The 20,555-nt window shown below is 48.0% G+C and overlaps 1 protein-coding gene and 1 long non-coding RNA gene across 4 annotated transcripts in view; one reads left to right on the top strand and one right to left on the bottom strand.

Moving 5' to 3' along the window:
* LOC128313458 (uncharacterized) overlaps nucleotides 1-2,670 on the top strand; it is a 31,216-nt gene extending 28,546 nt beyond the window's left edge. The window contains exon 4 of the long non-coding RNA XR_008294199.1: nucleotides 27-2,670. This is a non-coding gene — a long non-coding RNA (uncharacterized LOC128313458). The remainder of the gene's footprint in view (nucleotides 1-26) is intronic.
* A 4,569-nt stretch (nucleotides 2,671-7,239) lies between these two features.
* Nucleotides 7,240-16,561, bottom strand: MRPS23 (mitochondrial ribosomal protein S23). 3 transcript variants are annotated; one of them, XM_027034211.2, is made up of 6 exons: nucleotides 16,364-16,561; nucleotides 15,635-15,805; nucleotides 13,548-13,625; nucleotides 13,202-13,328; nucleotides 12,639-12,774; nucleotides 7,240-7,510 (listed from the first exon to the last, which is right to left on the bottom strand). In XM_027034211.2, the coding sequence occupies exons 1-6, from the start codon at nucleotides 16,405-16,407 to the stop codon at nucleotides 7,500-7,502; spliced, it is 567 nt and encodes a 188-aa protein (XP_026890012.2). In that variant the 5' UTR covers nucleotides 16,408-16,561; the 3' UTR covers nucleotides 7,240-7,499. The 3 variants fall into 3 exon arrangements, with proteins under 3 accessions (XP_026890012.2, XP_053068717.1, XP_014943884.2); XM_053212742.1 differs by lacking the exon at nucleotides 7,240-7,510 and adding an exon at nucleotides 11,706-12,260; XM_015088398.3 differs by lacking the exon at nucleotides 7,240-7,510 and having other exon boundaries at nucleotides 12,291-12,774.
* Between the last annotated feature and the right edge of the window lie 3,994 nt (nucleotides 16,562-20,555).

The following is a 20,555-nucleotide window of genomic DNA, read 5'->3' as shown; positions in this document are numbered from 1 at the left end:
TCTATTTCATAATTATCAAAACACAGCCATCATAAGTTCCTATGCGACTGTGAGCTGCAGGTGACCGTCAATTCAGCTCTGAATTGACTCACAGCCAGAACTAGAAGGGACCCTAAGGTGCCAGATTGGCAGAGACCACGACAATAAACTACCCCCGTAGTTAAGAAGCAACACGGGTTTCCTTTGAATCAAGATGTAACAGGAATTTCATCCATGCGTCACCACAGTGGAAAAGATGGTTAGTAACAACATTCGTACAGAAATAAAAGGGGGGGAAGGGGCATCAGCCATTTTCTAGCATCCCCCAACGCATGCCAATGGCTTCACGTGAGGGCGGGACTCAGAAGGAGCTGCTGTATGAGGGCCCCTCTCTATTGCCAGCGTCTGGGACATTTCCAGAGCAACAGGCCTGGGTGAAGCAGCAGGGAAGCAGGCAGACTCTAGAAGGCATCCCCCTGGAGGGGAAGGAAATAATCTCGACTCTGGGCAGTTCTCTCCCTCAAACGTCTGCTCCTCTTGCTGGGACACGTTGCTGTGGACACGGCATCCAGGCGGCCAGCGTCTCTGCAGGCTGAGAAGGTCCCGGCCCCGGGACCAGAAGGCATCCACCCTTTGCCTAGTGTTGCTGGCGATCACTCTGACTTCTCACACCTTGGGTCCATCCAGCTGTGTTTAAACCTTTGGTTTTTACCCTCATCGTACAAAGTAGGGAGTCAAGAGGTAGTAGATGGAACAAGAAATAGAGGCGTAAGTACTTTACGTGATTATAATATTGTGATTTGTAAAAAGACGTGCATACTGGTCTCTGCCCCCAGCTCCTAACACAGAGCTCCTGAAACCCTTGTAATTTCCTGCGTGGACAGGAGTGTCTTTTGTTCTAATGAGGTGACTCTGCGTGGCTCCTGGATGAGGGCTGGTCGCTGGAAAGCCCAAGCCGAAATTAGAAGCTTGGAATTTTCAGCCCTGCCTCCCATTCTCTTGAGAAGTGGCGTCAGTGATCAATCACGCCTGCGTGATGAATCCTCCTTAAAATCCCAAAAGCACAGGGTTCTGAGAGCTTCCACGTTGGTGGACACGTGGAGGGAGGCGCTGGGAACGTGGTGCAACCAGAGGGGGCATCGGGGCTCCGCACCCCTTCCCCCATACCTGTCCCATGCATCTCTTCCGTGTGGACATTCAGCTGTGTCCAGTGTCCTATCCTTTAATAAACTGGTAAATGTGTTTCCCTGATGCAGCTGCTCTAACAAATCAATCGAACCCAAGGAGAAGGTCGTTGGAACATGCAATCGGTAGCCGGTTGGTGAGAAGTGTAGGTGATAATCTAGACTTTCAACTGGCATCAGAAGTGCGTGTGCGTGCGTGTGTGTGTGTGTGTGTGTGTGTGTGTATGTGGGTTGAGGGGCAGTTTTGTGGGATTGAGCCCTTAACCTGTTGGATCTGACACCATGTCTGGGTAGTGTTAGAATGAAAGTAAATTGTAAGCCACCAAGCTGGTGTAGCAGACAATTGCTTGTTGAGGGGACAACACCCGCCCCCACCCTCACCCCACCACATTTGGTGATCAGAAATAAAGTGTTTTATATGGGTGGTTAAGGAGGGTCATGGGGAGGAACGCAGTAGGGAGGAAGAACCGGGTTTTCCCTGCACAGGAAGGTGGAAAACCAAGTTTTCCCTTACAGAAATGTTCCAAAAGTAGAGGAACCGTGTTAGTTTCCTGGGGTTGCCAGAACTAATCGCCACAAATGGAGTGGCTTAACACAACAGTAATTTCTCTCACACAGTCTGGAGGTCAGGAGTCTGAAATCAAGATGTCAGCAGGGCCGTGCTCCCTCTGGAGGCTCCAGAGAGATTCCTGCCTCACTCTCCCAGCTCCCCCCCCAAAAATGGTGGCTAGCAACTCCCCGTCCTCCTTGGCTCGTGACTGCACCACTCCAATCTCTGTCTTTGTCTCCACAAGGCTGTCTTCCCACTTTGTGAGTGTCTGTTTCCAAAGCTCTCTCTCCTTACAAGGATGCCAGTCATTGGGTCTAGGGCCTGCTCTACTCCACCATGACCTCATCTTTACTCGATTACATCTGCAAAGACCCTAATGCCAAATAAGGTCACACTCGCAGGTATCAGCAGCTTGGACTTCAACGTATCTTTTTGAGGGGGAAGGGAGTACACAGTTCAACTCCAAACAGAACCTTAATAGGTGTGAATAACAGAGGAACTAAAGGGGGGAAATACCACAGTGGAAGGAAGAGAGAATCTAACTCGCCTCACCCTCCTCCATCATGGCAGAAAGCGAGGACACACTGGCTGCAGTAGGGGGTATAAACTGATGGGCGAAGGTAATCACCAGAAGCACCCAAACTGAAAATAGTTAACCCTGGTTGGCCCCAGGGACAGGCAGAGAGCCCGTTCAGGGGACTGTGAGGAAATTTGAATATGGACTGACGATTAGGTAACATTACAACATTACTGTTAATTACCATTTTGTCGGGCTTCATAATGGTAATGGTCTTGATGTAAGAAAAGGTCTTATTTTTCAGAGAAGCAAGCTGAAGCCTTGAGTGAGACAGGTTATGTCTGGACTTGCTTTAAAATATAGATGGGGCGCCTGGGTGGCTCAGATTCTTGATTTCGGCTCAGGTCATGATCCCAGGGTTGTGGGATCAAGCCCCACATCGGGCTCCACTGCGGAGCATGGAGCCTGCTTGAGATTCTCTCTCTCTCTCTCTCTCTCTCTCTCTCTCTCTCTGTCTCTCTCTCCCCCCCCTGCCCCTCTCCCCCACTCACATGTGCTCTCTCTCTCTCTCTCTCTCTCTAAAAATAAAATAGAAAACTGGAGCACCTAGGTAGCTCAGTCGGTTAAGCATCTGACTTCAGCTCAGGTCATGATCTCACGGTTCATGAGTTCAAGCCCCATATCGGGCTCTGTGCTGACAGCTCAGAGCCTGGAGCCTGCTTTGTATTCTGTGTCTCCCTCGCTCTCTGCCCCTCCCCCGCTTGTGCTGTTTCTGTCTCAAAAATAAACAAACATAAAAAAATTTTTTTAATAAATTAAAAAAAATAATATAAAATATAAGAAATATATGGATAAGCAAAATCTTTGGAAAAGATCGAGAGAGCAAATAGAAAAAATATTAATAATGGTTACGTCTACATGATGAACATATGGAGGATTATACCATTCTCTCAACTGTCATAAGTGTTTCCACCATCAAAATTTTAAGGCGGCAAGAGTTGAAACAAGTACTTGGGGGGCACCTGGGTGGCTCAGTCGGTCCGACTTCAGCTCAGGTCACGATCTCGCGGTCCGTGAATTCGAGCCCTGCATCGGGCTCTGGGCTGATGGCTCAGAGCCTGGAGCCTGCTTCCGATTCTGTGTCTCCCTCTCTCTGCCCCTCCTCCATTCATGCTCTGTCTCTCTCTGTCTCAAAATAAATAAAACGTTAAAAAAAAAATTAAAAGAAACAAGTACTTGGTAAGTCTTGGGAGGCGCCTTCTCTCCCACTGCAACTCTTCTTGGACCCACAGACCCAACGATCAGGGCTTCCAAGGCCTTGTACTTCAACCTCCTTATTTTACAAACGGCCAAAGAGGTTGAATGACTTTCCAAACTCACACCGCCAACGAGTGGGATGAGTTGGGGCCGGCCCGGGGTCTCCAGGAGTCCCATCCAGGTCCCCGGCTGCTGTCCCATGCCATCTCCTGCCTCAGTTGTGGGCTGAAGGAGCTATTTTTCAGTGTCAGTTAACAATGGAGGCACACTCAGTTCTTTTTTTTTTTTTTTTTTTAAGGCAGACATTGCCTACGGGTCACTGGGTTCTCATATATAAGAAATCTTGATTATACCTGAAAGCTCTATTCTCTTCAACACGACAGTAAAGTACGTTCAGGTCCTTTATGCCTTAAAGTAACCCCTTGGAGGCCTGGCAAGGTGTGTGTCAGTTGAGCCACAAGTATCTGTCATCTATCTTCCACTGACATTAATTATAATATTAATTAACTTCATTAATATTATTATATAACAACTATAATCAACTCTATTATAATAATATTATAACATAGTTATTAATTATAAGACAACTGCATAGGGGAACTAAGTCCTTCCTTTGAGACTTTCCTAAATTTGACCTTTTTGACTTTTACAGGTATTCAAAGTGGCTCTTTTCAAAAAGCCACGGTAGGTGTGTCGATCAATAATCAAAAGGGAAGGAATAAACAGCTCCAACCTTGAGAACACGCGGCATTGGAGAAGGCCAGGAGAAACAGGGCTGGACTGCAGCAGGACCGTGGAACATTCTGGTACCCTCTACCTGCCTGCAGTTCAGATGACCCGACCCCTCCTACTCTTCTGGCTTGTCTCCCACGGCCCCTTTTTCTTCTCTCACAACCAAAAGTAGGAAAGTTAGGGATGGGGCAGGGTGGCCAAAGACCAGCTTTGCCTTCTTAGGATTTCAGTTGGAAACTTTCTGGGATTAAGCTGGCTACCTCTTGCTCTAACCTCAGGGGCCCCGGCAGTGTGGCTGGACCCGGAAACCAGGAGCCGAGGCTCATGCATGCGCACTGAGGTGAGCCAGGCACTGAGCCCGCGCTTTCCCAGCCTGAAAAGGGAGACCCTGCCTGCGCTGAGTCAGCTCAGGGCTGCGGCAGAAGTGGTAACACAAGCCCATCGGCCCTTGAGTTATACCTTTAAGGGGCTGGAAGCCCCAAGGAGCCAAAGTGACATATATGCCAGGGCAGGGGAACATGGTTCCCAGCAGGGGGCCAGGCCGGAAGAAGGGATGAATTCCAGCAGGGCAGGGGGGCCGTGACCCTCTGCTGCTGAGATAGAGCAGGGCCGGTTCACCTCACCTGGCAGGAGCCAAGGGAAGTGGGTGATAAAGCCCAGGATCCAACTGTCTTTGTGTTTACTATTCAAGAGATAATGCCAAGCATGTTTGGGATTGAAATAAAGCACCCAGGAGGGGGTTTGAAGAACAACCCGGCATTTCCTGCAGAATTCCTCAGCAAACAGAGATTAGACCAGTCACCCTCCCCGCTGCCGCTGCCGTTCCTCTCCTGAGTCCACAGTCTTGGGCTCTGCTCTCCTCAGGCGGGAAGCCCAGCCCCAGCAGCTCCATAGCCATTTTCTTCTGCCCGGCATCTTTATTTTGTGTAACTGCAGAAGGCTTGCGTTTACAACGTTCTGCCACAACCAGCACCTTCTTTGTGTTCTGCACCCCCAAAACATCCTTGGAGCAAGTACTAGTATCCCTACTGTAGTCAGGGAAACCATTCATTTGTTCATTCACTCACTCAACAAGCACACTTTCAAGGATCTATCAGGCTCCAGACCCTGTGCTGGAACTGAATGCAGCTCAGAAGGGCTAAGTGACTTGCCCGAAGTCACCGTCACACGAGGAGCAGCAGTGCCACGATTGGAACCCAGCTCTTTCGACTGAGACCTAAAAAGGAGAGAGACCAGAGCTCTGCCTCGGTAAGGTACCTCGGTGGCACCCTCAGCCCTTGTGTCCTCTAGCCTAGCATCCCAGGTGAGCAGTGGTGGAGGGTCCCCACGGGCCACCTACAGACAAACCAAAGTCAAATGGAGTGAGAGGGGCACAGGACAGTGGGAAGGACATAAATAGATCTTCCTGGCTTTCCAGACCTCATTCCCATGCCACCCACCATTTCAACCCTGACATCCCCCCTGTCCTTCACTGGGAGGAGGACCAGAGGGAGTTCCAGAGACTCCTGCCCCAACTGTTAGCAGCACTGGACCCCAGAAACAATGTCTTCTGAGGTTGGAGCCATTTTCTTCTGCTGGACCTCTAGGTAGTGACCTCTGGCTTCCCTCCACAATCTGGGGAGACAGGGGGAAGGAAGAAGGGAGCAAAGTCTACTGCGAGGAGGTCGGAGGGGGGCAACAATGAGGAAGAAGAAACAGAAGGAAGGCCACTAAGACGTTGGTTTCTACTCACTCTCTGTCTCTCTGCCTTAAAAAAAATTTAAAAAAGGCAAGTTTTCCAGTGAAACCTACCAGCACTGGGTAAGCTCCAATAGTGGACGAGTTCCCAGGTTGTTCTTTAGTTTCCTCCTTTTTTTTTTTTTTTTTTTTTTTTTTTTATAATTGTTTGATTGATTGTCCGATTGATTGGTTTGGCGCTAGAAGTTTGGAAGGAGATAAAAGAGATAGCAACTGCTGTGGGGAGGGGCCCAGAAAAGAGAAGCGGTTAGACAAGTAGCTGGTGAAAAGGTACACAATCCTAGTTTTTTGTTCCTTCTCTGTTTTAATATAATGCACATTCGCCTCCACCCAGTGGGAAGCAACAGTTGCTGAGAACCTTCCAAGCACTGAGAGGGAAGACTGACTCCGTGCCAAGAACTTTGTTCCTGCTTTTATTTAACCCGCACAGCAACTTGATGAGGGAGATGTTAGGACCCCTGCTTTACAGACAAGGGAACCAAGGGTCAAGTTATTCACCAACTCCCCTAATGGCACAAGACAAAGCAATCAATCAGGGCTTCCGTCCCAGGTCTGACTCCACAAGGCCTGGGTTTTTTCCACTGGCCCACACTGCCTGCATTGCTCTCCCGCCGACCTCCGCAGCAAATTCGCAGATTCTGTCATTGACCGGAGAAGGTTAGGAAACACTGATCTGAGCAGTCTGTAGGGGCTCCGCACAGTTAGCGCTCTCCTCTCTGGCTCCCATGATGGCGCAGTGTCGGTTTCCCCCTGCAGGCTTTTGTCATTTGTCCTGTGGCCTCTCTGCTCCCATCTCTACCCTATCCCAGGCACCCGAGGACCTCCGCTTCCTAAATCTCAGCCAGAACGGTATTTTACAAGGACACTCGCCAACCTTGAAAGGCAAGGTACCCCGAGGCAAGGTAATAAAATTACTGTGGCTGAGCAGCATGAGCGCAGCGCCACCTAGTGGTTCTTGGGCCAACGGTCCCTGGCGGTGACATTTTCAAACAATCAATATCTCATTATTAACCATAATCACAACCTGATGTTTACTTTTGGAGAAATGTTCATTGGCAAGGGATACACATGCACTTTTCTGCATGTTTCAGAGGCCTGCGATCTAAATGCCACAATGACTATTAAACAGTGTCCTGCCCGTGAGCAAACAGGAGGGAGCAGAGATTGATTGTATATCTTTTTCATCTAAGCTACTCACCAAAAACAAAGCATCCGTTGAAGCCACTGACCTTTCACTAACTGCTGGAAGGAAAATGCTTGATAAATAATAAATAGACCACTACTGGATGTTGCTTAGAACCATCTTTTAATTAAAAGAACGGAACAACTAGAAGGTCAGGTGACTGACATTTAACTTCCAGTCCAAGAAAAGCATCAATCCAGACTAAAACTATATCCAAAACGTAATTTCATTGTCAGCTACCATTCAGCAAAAGTCCTCTTCCTGTGATACGTCTGGCCGGAGAGGTCAGTGCTGGCGACATCTTGGAGAAGAGGTAGCACTCACCTTTGCCGCCTCCTTTGCCTTCCCCTAGCAACCTTTTCATTTGAGTGCTGTAGCAAAAACAAAAAACAATGGTCGCGTTCGGCATCTCCCCAGAAAGCGCTCCAGCACCAGGCTCACCCAGTCACAGACCCAGATGCCCCACGGAGCACTAACCTAGGAGTGACACGGAAGCCATTTCCCATCTTGCCCACGGGAAGGCAGGTGCCCTTCCTCCACCATTCAAGGTGACCCCAAGTGGCCCACTGAACTTGCTCAGGCATCCATCTCACTGAGCACCGGCAAAGCTTCAAAACACGTGACCAACCCCGCCAGTCAGTCCTCTACCTTTTGGCTGTTCTGGAAGAGAGCTCAGGAACATGGAGACCCAGAACAAAGTCATAATCGCATGCCCCGGCCCACGCACACACACATACACTCACCTTTCCTCATTCCCAGCTCCGCATGCCTCTGAGGCAGTACCAGCACCTGTCAGAGCCACATCATGTCATATGCCCTAGTGCCCTGGCGGTCAGGAAAACTGACAGCCCAGTTCAGAGCCATACTTGGTCATAGCTGTGTGCCTGTCTGGATTCCCAAGGGCAGAAGTGCTAGGCTCAGAGAAAATCTTACCCTTCCACTTGAATGATTTTATGTTTTTACTTTATTTTTTTACACTTGAGACATAGAAAGAGAGACAGCACGAGCAGGGGAGGGGCAGAGAGACGGAAACAGAACCTGAAGCAGGCTCCGGGCTCTGAGGTGTCAGCACAGAGCCTGATGCGGGGCTCGAACTCACAAACGGTGAGATCATGACCTGAGCCGAAGTCAGATGTTTCACTGACTGAGCCATGGAAGCTGTAGGATGTTTTAAGTGGCAAGCCACCATTTATTTACAGGGAAGGCTATCATTTTAATAAAATCAGGAATCCTATGGGAGCACTGATTTTTCTGTAAAACCACTTTCATTATCAGAAAACATGACACTAAATATTACACAAAATTAGAAAAATACTAGGGCTTGCCTTTTAAGGACACGTGATCAAGAATCAGGCCTGCTGAACGAAAGGAAACGAAGAACTCTATAAAACCTTGTGAATCCAAAACCACTTTAAAGTCTTGCTACGTAGACGATGGAAGATGTGGGACCTGTTGCCTTTGTTGGCTTTCTTGTCCCTTCTGTCCTTTAATTAAGAGGATTCACCTGGTTCAGCCCCCAGCATCCCATACCTCTCTATCCTCCCCTTGGAGAGCTCATTCATTCTCCCACCTCCAACCTTTACCCTTTGCTAGGGACTTCCTCCCCATCTCCCAGACATCTAACTCATCTCTATCTGCCACTTGGATGATGCAGCATCACCCCCTAACTCAGTGTGTTGAAGACCGCCCTCTTCCCAACCTTGCTGCCTGTTAGGAATATGAGGAATATGAGGCACATATTCCTCTGGTCACTCGGGTTTGTGACCTTAGAACCCGCCTCCAACTGGGATGGCTGCAGAGACCAAGTCTGACGGGCCTCCTCTTCCCTCCCTCTCCCTTCCCTGCGCACTCCGCCAATCCCATTCTTTGGATCACATCTGAGCAAATCTTCCTTCCACCTGACGCTGCTTTCACTACATTACTTCCTGCTCAAACTTTCTTACAGCCAACGGAACAACTCTGAGTAGTTATTGGGGCCACGTGGTCTGATCCCAGTCTATCTGTTTCAAACCTTTTCCCACTACTCCTCAAGAGTAATAAAAGCATCTGTAATATTACAGGTGAGCTTTACAGTCTGTCTCAATTTCCACAACACTATCTAGAAGCCAAAGAGGCAAACATTACCCCTATTTTGTAATCTGAGACTGTGATAGGCACGAGGTCACACCAGCAAAAACTGGAGGAACCAGAGCTAGTCCCGGATCTTCAAACTTGTCTTCGTAAACTGCACTGTAACCTGGACGTGGACCCTTCTTGGCTTGAGTTCAGCAGACCCACATGGAGGGCCTGCTCTAGAAAAGCTCTGTTTAATGCTTTAGTGGGTACAAGTAAGAATTTCCACACTTGTTTACACTCTGGATGGGAAGAGGGACCCTGGGGCTCCTGGGCAGCTCAGTTGATCAAGTATTTGACTCTTGATTTCCACTCAGGTCACGATCTCACAGTTTGTGAGTTTATCCCTGCATCGGGCTCTGCTCTGACAGCATGGCACCTGCTTGGGCTCTCTCTCTCTCTCTCAAAAATAAATATACATTAAAAGAAGAAAAAACTGCCAGAAAAACAAAGGGAATGGGAGGGGAGGGGAGGGGAGGGGAGGGGAAGGGAGGGGAGAGGAAGGGGAAGAGAAAGGAAGAAAGAGGAACCCTGGAATGACAACCAGGTAAGCAAGGACTGTAAACAGCGGGCCAGGTGTGCCAACTGAATGATGGGCATGAGTGCGGCCTGGAAGGGACTCCATAAGGGACTTGAGATCTGACTTGAACATCAGCTAACGTTTCTGAGCAGACATCACTTGGAAATGGCAGTGAAGGTACAGTTTCTGAAGACCGTGGTGGCAGGGAGGGCACTCCTGGCAGAGGAGACAGCATGCATTCTCCAATTGCTCCCACCTTGCAAGGCCCTCTGTGCATATTCCTGAACTGGTCCAGACCTGGCTCCTCCCCCCAGCTCTACTGTAATTTTCTATCATAATTTAAAAGGATTCCTGTTCATCTTATGGCTTCCAAAGTCACTCTGGTCTCCCAGCTGGATTTTAAGCTCTTTAAGGCCAAGAATGAGGTCGCACTTCCATTCTCTCCAAACATCCCTACAGGGACCCGACGGTGGCTTTTGCCCCCACAACTGTGGGGAAGAGCTCTGAAATCCCCGATAAACTTCACGACTTTCACCGTGTTGACCACTGAGATTCAACCTAAAGGAAGTTTGCCATAAGGGCTAGTCTCTCTCCCTTCTATCAGGCTTAGGGTGTCCTCACAGAAGAATCCTTGCCTGATTTAACAAGACTAGAATGTACTGGTGAGGATGTGGGGATACAGGCATCCCCCTATATTGCTGGCAGGAGTAGAACTGAGCAGTTTCCATGCAGGGCAATATCAGAAGTAAAGACGAGCTATTCCCGAGTCCAGCAGCACCACTGCTAAGAATGCACCCACAGCAACACTGGCCTGTTTACAGCACAAGAAAACACACAGCCACTTTTGTCACCTTGGCACTCACTAAATCACTGTGCATCCATACAGAGGATGGGAGCAAATGAGGTACAGTGTCCACATGCATATGCCCAAAATATTTCTGAACAGGGAATGGTGAGGAGGGTGGCCTTGAGGGAGCAAATAGGTGGCTGGGAACAGGTTTTGGAAAGGAGACCAGCTCTTTACCTTTAAATCTTGAACCATGTGAATGTATAGTTTTTTTAAAAAAAGTACGTGAAGGGGCTCCTGGGTGGCTCAGTCAGTTGAGCGTCCAACTCTTGGTTTCAGCTCCTGTCATGATCCCAGGGAGTGTGGGATCAAGCCCCATGTCAGGCTCCGCCCTAGATGTGGAGCCTGCTTAAGATTCTCTCTCCCCCACTCCCTGCCCCCTCTCCTTGGCCAACACTCTCTCTCTAAAATAGAAAAAAAAAAAGTATGCAACAACTTTCTAAAAATGTTTTCATCGTTATGGCAAAGAAACTGCCTTTTAAACCCCAGAAACCTAAGGTTTAGAAAAATAATAAGTGACTCTCTGACTGTTCCTCTGAGAGCATGATCATCTTTTCCACCTGCTTAAGCCCTCCTCCCAAGGCCTGGCACTCACTGGTTGTCTATGGTTGTTGAATGGATGAGACTTACTTTCCCATCTAAAAGTAAAGCATCCCCAGGGCGCCTGGGTGGCTCCGTCAGTCAGGCATCTGACTCTGGATTTCAGCTCAGGTCACGATCTCCCAGTTTGTGGGATCAAGCCCCGTGTCAGGCTTTGCACTGGCAAAGTGAAACCTGCTTGGGATTCTCTCTCTCCCCCTCTCTGCCCCTCCCACCCCTCAAAATAAATACACTTAAAAAATAAACAAGTAAATAAAATAAAAGTAAAGCATTCCCAAACAAGAGGAATTGCCAAACAGTGATAAAGGTGGCAGGAGGATGCAGCGTGGCTGAAAACTGCTCCCAGTCAGTGGGTTCGAGCCCCGTGTCGGGTTCCGTGCTGACAGCTCAGACCCTGGAGCCTGCTTTGGATTCTGTGTCTCCCTCTCTCTGCTCCTCCCACACTCATGCTGTCTGTGGCTCTCTAGAATAAACATTAAAAAATAAATAAAATAACATAAAATAAACAATTTATGAAGCAGCTTATTACTAGTAGCTGAAAACCACTGGCCTGATCACAAATAAAAGGGCTACAAACTGAAAGGAATATTTCACATGTTCAGTAAAAGATATGAAAATGAAGAAAGCAGAACAGTTGATAAGGTCGTGTAAGCACATCACACCACCAGGGAGGCAGGTGAACACTGGTGGACAACAGCATCTAAATTAGCTGGCCCCCTCTTGGCAATCCAGGTATCTACAGAGAGGTCCTCTGAGTTCAGTCTTTAGCTGGATGTAATCACTTATTCACTCAAATCTTTACTGAGCAGACTACTATGTTCAGGCCTATGCTAACTGTCTCCAGCACACTCAATCTATGAAATTAAAGTTATGGTTCTGACCTTTGTCCATCGTCAGTGATAGATTCTCACTCTTACTACAAAGCACAAGTCAGCTTAGCCTCTCAAGTTGAAGATCAAGCTAGTTCCAGAGCAAAATCTAAAGATTATCTGCAGACAGAAACAGTTGGCCCAGGGAACATACCACATGCACAAGTAAAAGCCTGATGGAAAAAAGACACCAGAGGATCAAATAGAGCCAACCCACATGTTAACACAGAAATCCAAACAAACCTACTCAGAACGAGTCTCATTCAAACAATACTTACAAAGGTTTCCTTACGCTATTTACAATTTTAAAGTAAATTTACTTTATAAGCAGCAGGGAATTCTTTATTTAATACCATCCTAACATAAAAGTTCATTCAAAGCATGAAACTGAGTTTTATGACAACCTAGAAATAGGAACTGAAAGAAGGCAAACATAATGCCTTAGAGATCAAGAAACATTTACACAGTTCCACTGTTAAAAACAGTTCAACATTCATCCAGTGAATACAGTTTGGATGTCAGTATACACGTTCGTCAGGGAGGTGAGAGACCTTTCGACTGTTCCTCCGATGGCTCCATATGCTGGCCCTGTAGAACTTCCGGCAGAGGCTTGTTGTTTTCCAACACTGTTTGGGATTTCACATCCGAAGATTCAGATTCCCAGGAAACGTGACTACCTGCCTTTTGCTTAAAAGACCAGACAGAAATATGTCACACAGATGCTGTCATTTTCACTCCACTGACTGGCTGAAGCTATATAACTAAGCACATTCTATCACAGAGTCAAAAACGGAACATTTATATTCCAGGTCAGATTCTATTATAACAAGCAATACACATGATAAAAATCTCTACAGAACCATAATTTCAAAAGTCCTAACGACAACTCACTTGTTCCAAGCAGCAGTCATTATCACAAAATTTCAGTGTATATACGTGTGTGTGTGTGTGTGTGTGTATACATTTTTTCAAGTTTCAGTATATTTAATCTACCAGTATTTGACCCGGCGTTCAGGGACATAAACCAAGGTTGGGGAAGGAAAACCAAGCCTTCCTTTAACCTCTAATGAACAGGCAGTTAATCTAACAACAATTTTAATAACAAAATACTCACAGTCCTTGCTTCTCCTACTCGTCTTAAAATGACACCTTCTGCCAATAAAGCCTTTCCCGTTTCCACAAATAATTTCTCTTCGTCTGTTTCTCCAAGCTTCTGTAGCTCAATGTACTTCTCCACAAACCTGGAATTCCAAGCAGTCACATCTTAGGTCTGTGCACGGAGAGTCATCAAGATGTGCTGTTACACAACATCAAGCGGCTCAACAGGTCCGCCTACAGGAACATCTTTTTCCTCAAGTGGAATTCAATGAAACTCCTCACACTGGGAACTAAATTCCTTACAAAAAAAAAAAAAAAAAAAACACAACAACAACCAACACAGGACCTGTAAAATGGCTTACTGTTGACAGGTAGACTTGAAGTTTGGATTGAACAGATCAAAAGCTTTCTGACCAGATCCATAGGCCGAATAAAATTTCCTAGAAAATACAAACAACACAATATAAATTTCCAACTACAGATCACGGCCAAGAGCAAAGTAAATAAAAATTACTAGGCTAAGCATAAGCTTTTTTTTTTTTTTTTTTTAAGTAATGCATATGGTAAATATAACAAATGTTACAAAAAGGTAGCCAGTGAAAGTGACATTCCTGCTCACCTCCTCCCACCCCCAGTACCCTCCCAGGAATCAATACCAATCTGTTTCTTCTGCATTCATCCAAGAATATTCTCCTAACATATAAGCATATACACATCTATCCTTCCCTGTTCCAAGCTACGTAATTTAACCCAAAGGACAGGAAACACTCTAGTACATCTTGCCTCTTCTCCTTTTTTTTTGTTTTTGTTTCATTCACCAAGTTTATTTTGAGTCTTACTAGGCATTGTGTTCAGCCCAAAAAGAATCAAATATTGAAGAATATTTCTATTGCCCTGGCTTGAACTATATTAAATTTGTTTATGGTGTTATAATCTTTATCAAAGACATCAACTAAAATATCCAGTCATAATAAAAAGGTATTTACCAGGAAAGGTATTTCTAGAGGAAATAAAAGGAGTTTCTCCATGCAATATTTTTAACTATCCAAGGGCAAATCTGAGTCTTGGAGAAAATTCTTCTAGCTGAGAGAGCAAGACAAAGATCACTAAGTTATTTTAATTAAAGTGATTCATTTGAGGACAAAGGGACAAATTCTATGGAAGACAGAACCCCAGATTTCAACTCCTGTTGTCAGTGGTGGATTCCACCTCAGAATGAGAAGGGGCAATTCATATTCTAAGCTAAGAGCAAATAACTTTAATTAAGCCTTTGCCTCTTCTCCTTAGTAGTTCTTTTTTTTTAACGTTTATTTATTTTTGAGACAGAGATAGAGAGAGAGCATGAACAGGGGAGGGTCAGAGAAAGAGGGAGACACAGAATCTGAAACAGGCTCCAGGCTCTGAGCTGTCAGCCCAGAGCCCGACACGGGGCTCGAACCCACAGACCACGAGATCATGACCTGAGCCGAAGTCGGATGCTTAACCGACTGAGCCACCCAGGCGCCCCTCCTTAATAGTTCTTAAAGATCATTTCAAATCACTGAACTTTTCTGTTTCCAATCCTTTGCTACTCTAGAGAGTGCTGCAATGATTACCTTTATCAATATTTCTTAGTACACTGTGCAAGTCTGGAATAGATTCATAATAACAGTACTATTAGCTCAAGGTATGTGCATTTGCAGTATGGCCTTGCAAACTGCCAAATGCTTCCAAGTGTATGCAATGAGCCTGCGCAGAAAAGTGCTGGCAATTTAATACCCCCAAAGATCTCATGTCCTACTCTGAAAATTTCCACGTAGAGCAGAACATACTTGTTTTACTACCTCAAGGAGAGTCGGGGGCAGGGAGGGGGGTAGAGAGGAGATTCCTCAAAAGAAAAGGGCCTGGACCTCAAATGAGAATATAATGACTTTATAAGTTTTGTTTTCTTATAACCAGAAATAGAGATAAGAATAAGGTGTATATATTAAATTGACTAAAGTACAATCCCTGATCTTAATATTTAAGAGAAGTGGAATCCTACAAATTCTAGGTACTAAAAACTGGCATCAACATTTGAGGGAAAAAGTTCTTCCACTGAATTCTCAGCAAGCTCACTTCCTTGAACCCCAGAGTCCTATGAATAAAATGGAGACAAAATACTGTAGGGTTAAAGTAAGGCCTAAATGAGAGAATGTTTTTGAGGGTTTAGCATAGTGTTAATCCATGCACAGAAACAGGCAGCTATAATTGCAATGATCAGTCCGTTGCTGAGCTCCAGACTCTACTTCCCAGAACTTGTTTCTCTCACATGTGGGAGGGGCACTGGTTCCCTCACCAGGCTAGATAGTCAAGACCTTCTCCACAGGGAAAGACCTGACTCAATTCCTGGAAGTCACCCGACTGCTAGCCAAACCTTTCCTTCTGAAATCGCGCTGCCTCCTGTCCACCACGGGGGCTTTGCACTCACGCTCTAATCCGATCCTCGGGGTACAAGATGTCCTGGATGGCAGCTTTGGCTTTGCCGTATCTCAGGCGGGGCCTTCGGAAGACCGGCTCTCTCAGTGGAGGAAAAGCGTTATATATGTCAAACCAGAGGGGCTTCTCCTTCAACACCCCAGCCCGAATCAGGTCCCGAGTCCTTAAGGAAGGAAAAATAACGAAGGTCAGCCAGTTACAACAGCCCGTCTAAGCCCAAGAATCAGTCTAGTCACAGCCTGGGGCATCAGTGGGATTGAGGAGTCCGAAACACAGAACCGGAAGGAGGCCGCAGCACGAGTGTTCCCCACCTACAGGTAAGATACTTCCATATTCCAAAATCAACCTAACAACGCTCAGGGGTTAAGTCCTTCTATTTTCTCAGGTGCGTCCCACGCCCCCTCCCCCCATCCCCGTCCAGTCAAGGAAAATAGAGGCTCCAGCTGGGCCCATCAGCATCTTCCTCCCCTCCTCTTCCCAGAGACCTCCACCCCGGCAGGGGGAGAGGTGCAATCTTGAACGAGAAAGGTACATTCGGGGAGTGATGTCAAGTACACCTATTCAGAGACGGCGGACAGCACGAGAGGGCCTCACCCGGCTTCCACTCCGCACTCTGGAGAATGCCTCGCCCTACTCACACCCACCCAGAAAAAGCGCGACTGGTCGAGAGCCCCCATCCCGGGGGAGGCGCCCTCAGCCCACCCCGCCTCCGAGCACACACCGCGAGAAAACGCTCCCCACCGTCTGCAACCGGCTCCCAGCCATGGCAGGCGCCTCGGATACACACGGCCAGCGGCTACCGGAACCGGAAGCGCCCGCGGCGGCGAAGGGGGCGTAGGCTGCTGGCCGAGCAGAGGATCGCGGCGCTCTCTCCGCAGCCCCAGCCGGAGAGCCGAGCCAGGCAGAAGCAAAGGATGGGCCGAACTGGAGCGGCCCTCGGCTCCCGGCCAGATTCAGACGGGAGCACTCGATAGCCGAGACGAAAGGAAGGAAGCCGGCCAGAGCCGGGCAGAAGCAATAAATGACCGATCTCGAGGAGGGATTCACGCTGGTGACTGCTTTACCCTTTCTGGCCTTGCTGAGCCACCCAGTCTGGAAGGTGGGGCGGCGCGGAGGGAAGACGAGGGGGAGGAAGGAGGGTGGCGCAGCCTACGTCCGGGGAGCCAGCCTAGCCAGGACACACGTAAAGGCACAGATAGAGGTCACGCTGGCGCTGGGCCCGAACTGCGCCTTATCTTGCTTGGAGCCACAGACTCCGCAGAAGGAAACCGAGGCCGGGACGGGCAGTCACTGGCCTGGCGTGACACTGGGACGGGCAGGCACTGGCCTGGGGTCACACTAAAGCTCAAGCGTCTGTCCTCCGTGCCCTGCTGTGCAGCGCGCCCCGTGAGTCCTTAGGCCCTGGAGTGCCTCCTGCATCTGCTCCCTTCGGGATGCGCCCGGCATCTAGTGTTTTCTCCGCGGGAGGCGTCGCGGGCTCGCTCCTCCGTGGGGCTGGCAAAGCGAAAGTGAACGAAACAAATTCCCAGACGGAGACCCAAAAATCTGGGAAAAGTAGCCTCTCGGGGTTACTTATTGGTCCAAGAATCGTGCTTCGGGTAAAGTACCCCAAAGAAATGAAAGCACAATTTCTTTCATGAGGATGTTTGTGCAAGGATCGTCACTGCACTGGAGGAAAAAAATCAAATGGAAAATTATGGTTCTTGTGTCCCATGCAATCCTATGCAGCTGTTAACAATGAACAAGTTATATCCACTTGTGAATGCCCATGACTTATAGTTAAACGAAAAGGGAAGTTGCAGAGAAACATCTTTTAGTGGGATCCTAACCTGTTAAAAGAAAAAAGAAAACACCTGTACATGTGTTTGTGATTCTATGAAGACAGAAACTACGTAGAAGGCCCACAAGGCTGTGAACCTTGGTTATCTCCAGTGAGACTGCCAGAAAAGACAGCATTTTTTCTTTATATTTCCTTCAGAGTTTGATCGGTAGAGTTTTTATTCGTGTTTGAACTTTTTAATCCAGTGCAATGTTTTGAACTGCATACACACAAAATATCTCCCAGGAGTCCATTATCATCTTTGTCAGCCAGAAAGAGCAGCAGGTCATTCCAGAGCACTCCCACTCTATGGGAGGCTGGTGAGGAGGAGGAAAGTAATGTTTCAGGAGCAGTTACTGTTTGTTTGTTTGTATTGTCTTGGATCCACACACCTAACCAGAAGGTAGCTATTATTAGCCTTATTATAGATGAGAAAGGCCATAGCAGGTGAAGTAACCTGTCAGACACCTAACTGACAGAGCCAGCCTTCCCACACAGCCTGGACCTTTTCCAGAAACCCACAACCCTCCTTAGCTATGTCTCAAGCTGGAGATTGGTAGACCTATGAGGTCAGCCAAAACTGGCCCCAGGGGCAGGAGAGGAGGGATTTGAGGCCCAGGGCTAACCTGAGAGGTGGGTTTCATGGCTGCTGCAGGGCCCAGTGACACAGGGAAGAGAGCGCACAGTGCTGGCTGCTGGGCCAGGTGTAGAGACTCCAGTCTCCCAGTCTTAGGAAGGTCTGGAAGGCTTTGCTCTAGGTCGGGCAAACATACTCCCAACTAAATATAGTCTTCCCAGGCCTCATAACGAGTTTCTAATTCTGTCCAAGTCCCTGCTAGCTGCCAGCCCAGACCACAGACACACTTCCCTTCTCCCACTCAGGCCTGCTCTCCTAGGCCACTGCAGTTACCACTGGTAAAGAATTAGGAGAATTTATTCAGGGAGGAGAGCCAAGGACCCAAACCCTCAGTGGGGGAGGATTTGCAAGGTTGGAATTTCTCCTCTAGATCTTTTTAGGGAAGTTACTTCCTCTTCTGAGCCCTTCAGGTTTCCCCTCCTTGAGGCATCTGGGTGACGCAGTGGGTTGGGCTTCTGACTCTTGATTTTGGCTCAGGTGATGATCTCATGGTTCGTGGGATCAAGCCCTGAGTCCGTCAGGCTCTGCGCTGACCGCTCTGAACCTGCTTGGGAATCTCTCCCTCTCTCTCTCTCTCTGTCTCTCTGTTCCTCCCACTTGTGCACACGCACACACTCTCTCAAAATAAATTAAACTTTGCAGTTTCCCCTTCAGCATCCTATTTAATGCCTCTGTGACTGAGAGAGTGGAATGTTGGTGGGTAGATAGGAAGACCTTGGGGATGTGACAGCAGGATGAATTGGGAACCCTCTGACCCTGCAACAGGAAGTGTGTGCCCAAGGGAGTACTCATTCATGAAAAGGAGGAAGCTGTGGGGCAGCTGGGGGCAGGCAAACTGGACATTAGAGGCCTCTGTCTTCTCACCAGGACCTCTCAAGGCTGTAAGGGACTGATGCACTCATGCCTTGCACTGCAGCAGCAATCTGGATTTGTCCTATTCAAATGTTCAGCTACCTGATGCCATAGGTAACGTCCTGACAAATATCACACAGAAGGAAATAGAACTTGTCAACTCTCCAAAAGGCCGTATTCCTTCCGCCACCCTGCTCGACCCCGGTAGATGTGCCCACTAAATAGTATCAACTACCTGCGTAGCTTGCTGCAAGAGTAGAAGCCACCGTTCTGCAAAGACCAAACGGGAGCTGGTAAGTAACAAGTCTGATGGCAGTTACAGCATCACTGTTGCTCTTGTGTCCTGATTGCCACCTGGGACGGCAGCGTTTTGATGATATTTCATAAATTGCCTTATTGTTTCATTTTCTTGTTAAATGATCCCGTTCAGCTCACAAGCGCTTAAGCACCTGCCTGGCCCTGTGCCGAGTCCTGGACAAGCTGACTATCCAGTGGGGGAGACTGGCAAATTCGTAACTGAGAACTTCTGTGTTGAATAGCATGTGGATTATATCAGTTTGCTAGGGCAGTCACAACAAAGTACCACAGGCTGGGTGGCTTAGGCCACAGAAAGATACTTTCGCACTCTTCTGGATGCTAGAAGCCCGAGATCAACTTGCCAGGGTGGGTTTCTCCTGAGGCCTCTCTCCTTGGTTTGCAGACGGCCACCTTCTCCCTGTGTCCTCGCATGGTGTTCCCTTTGTATGTGCCTGTGCGCTCTTATGACACCAGTCATATTGGACCTGAGCCCAACCTAATGGCTGCATTTTAACTTCAACACTTCTTTAAAGACTGTCTCTAAACACAGTCACATCCCGAGCTACTGGGGGTTAGGACTTCAACATACGAATTTTGAAGGGACACTGTTCAGCCCCATGACACTGACTGATAAGTACTTGGCTGAACAGCATCCATGTGCCCTGCCAGATGCACACGCACTCTGTGCTCTCCTTCACCCTGCTCTGTTCCCCGGGAGGCTGACTTCTAAGAACCGCAACCACGGCCCTCTCCTTCCAGTTGGGTTCCAGGAGGTACCACCAGTGGGAGGCATTGGCAGGGGAATGGAAGGAACGAGGAGAGTGAAGGTAGTCTCTATTCCCCTGGCTCCCTCCATGTACAGTCCAGGAACATAAAGTCACAGCTCTACAGGGCAACCTGTTCACACAGAGCTCTCACCGGGTTCCAGTCACTGTTCCCTCCCTTGCCCCTGAAGGCCGAGACTCAGCAAACTGTGCCCCTATGTTACTAGCCATAGGTTCTAGGCCGTCCTTTGTGGCTTCCCTACACTCTGCCCACGTCTTTATAAATAGCACCCTTATTTAAGTAGTGCCTGGGAATTTGTCAGACAAAAAGTGGAGAAGCATCCCCGATGGCAGAACGGCCTTGGTGAGTGAAAATCCCAGCGTATTGATGAAATCATGAATACCGTTACCCATCTTTGGCAGAGAGCCAGGATCAGGGAGAAATGAGCTGCTCGCCTCAGAAGAGGAGGAAAACAATAGTATACATTCAATACACAGTACAGGGACCAGGGGGGAGGAGCAGCAGCGGGGGAGATGCGCAAAG

This window comes from Acinonyx jubatus, chromosome E1 (assembly GCF_027475565.1).
Source record: "Acinonyx jubatus isolate Ajub_Pintada_27869175 chromosome E1, VMU_Ajub_asm_v1.0, whole genome shotgun sequence".
Lineage (NCBI taxonomy): Eukaryota > Metazoa > Chordata > Mammalia > Carnivora > Felidae > Acinonyx > Acinonyx jubatus.
The sequence above is the reverse complement of the archived record's forward strand: the minus strand, read 5'-3'. Positions and strand labels throughout refer to the sequence as shown.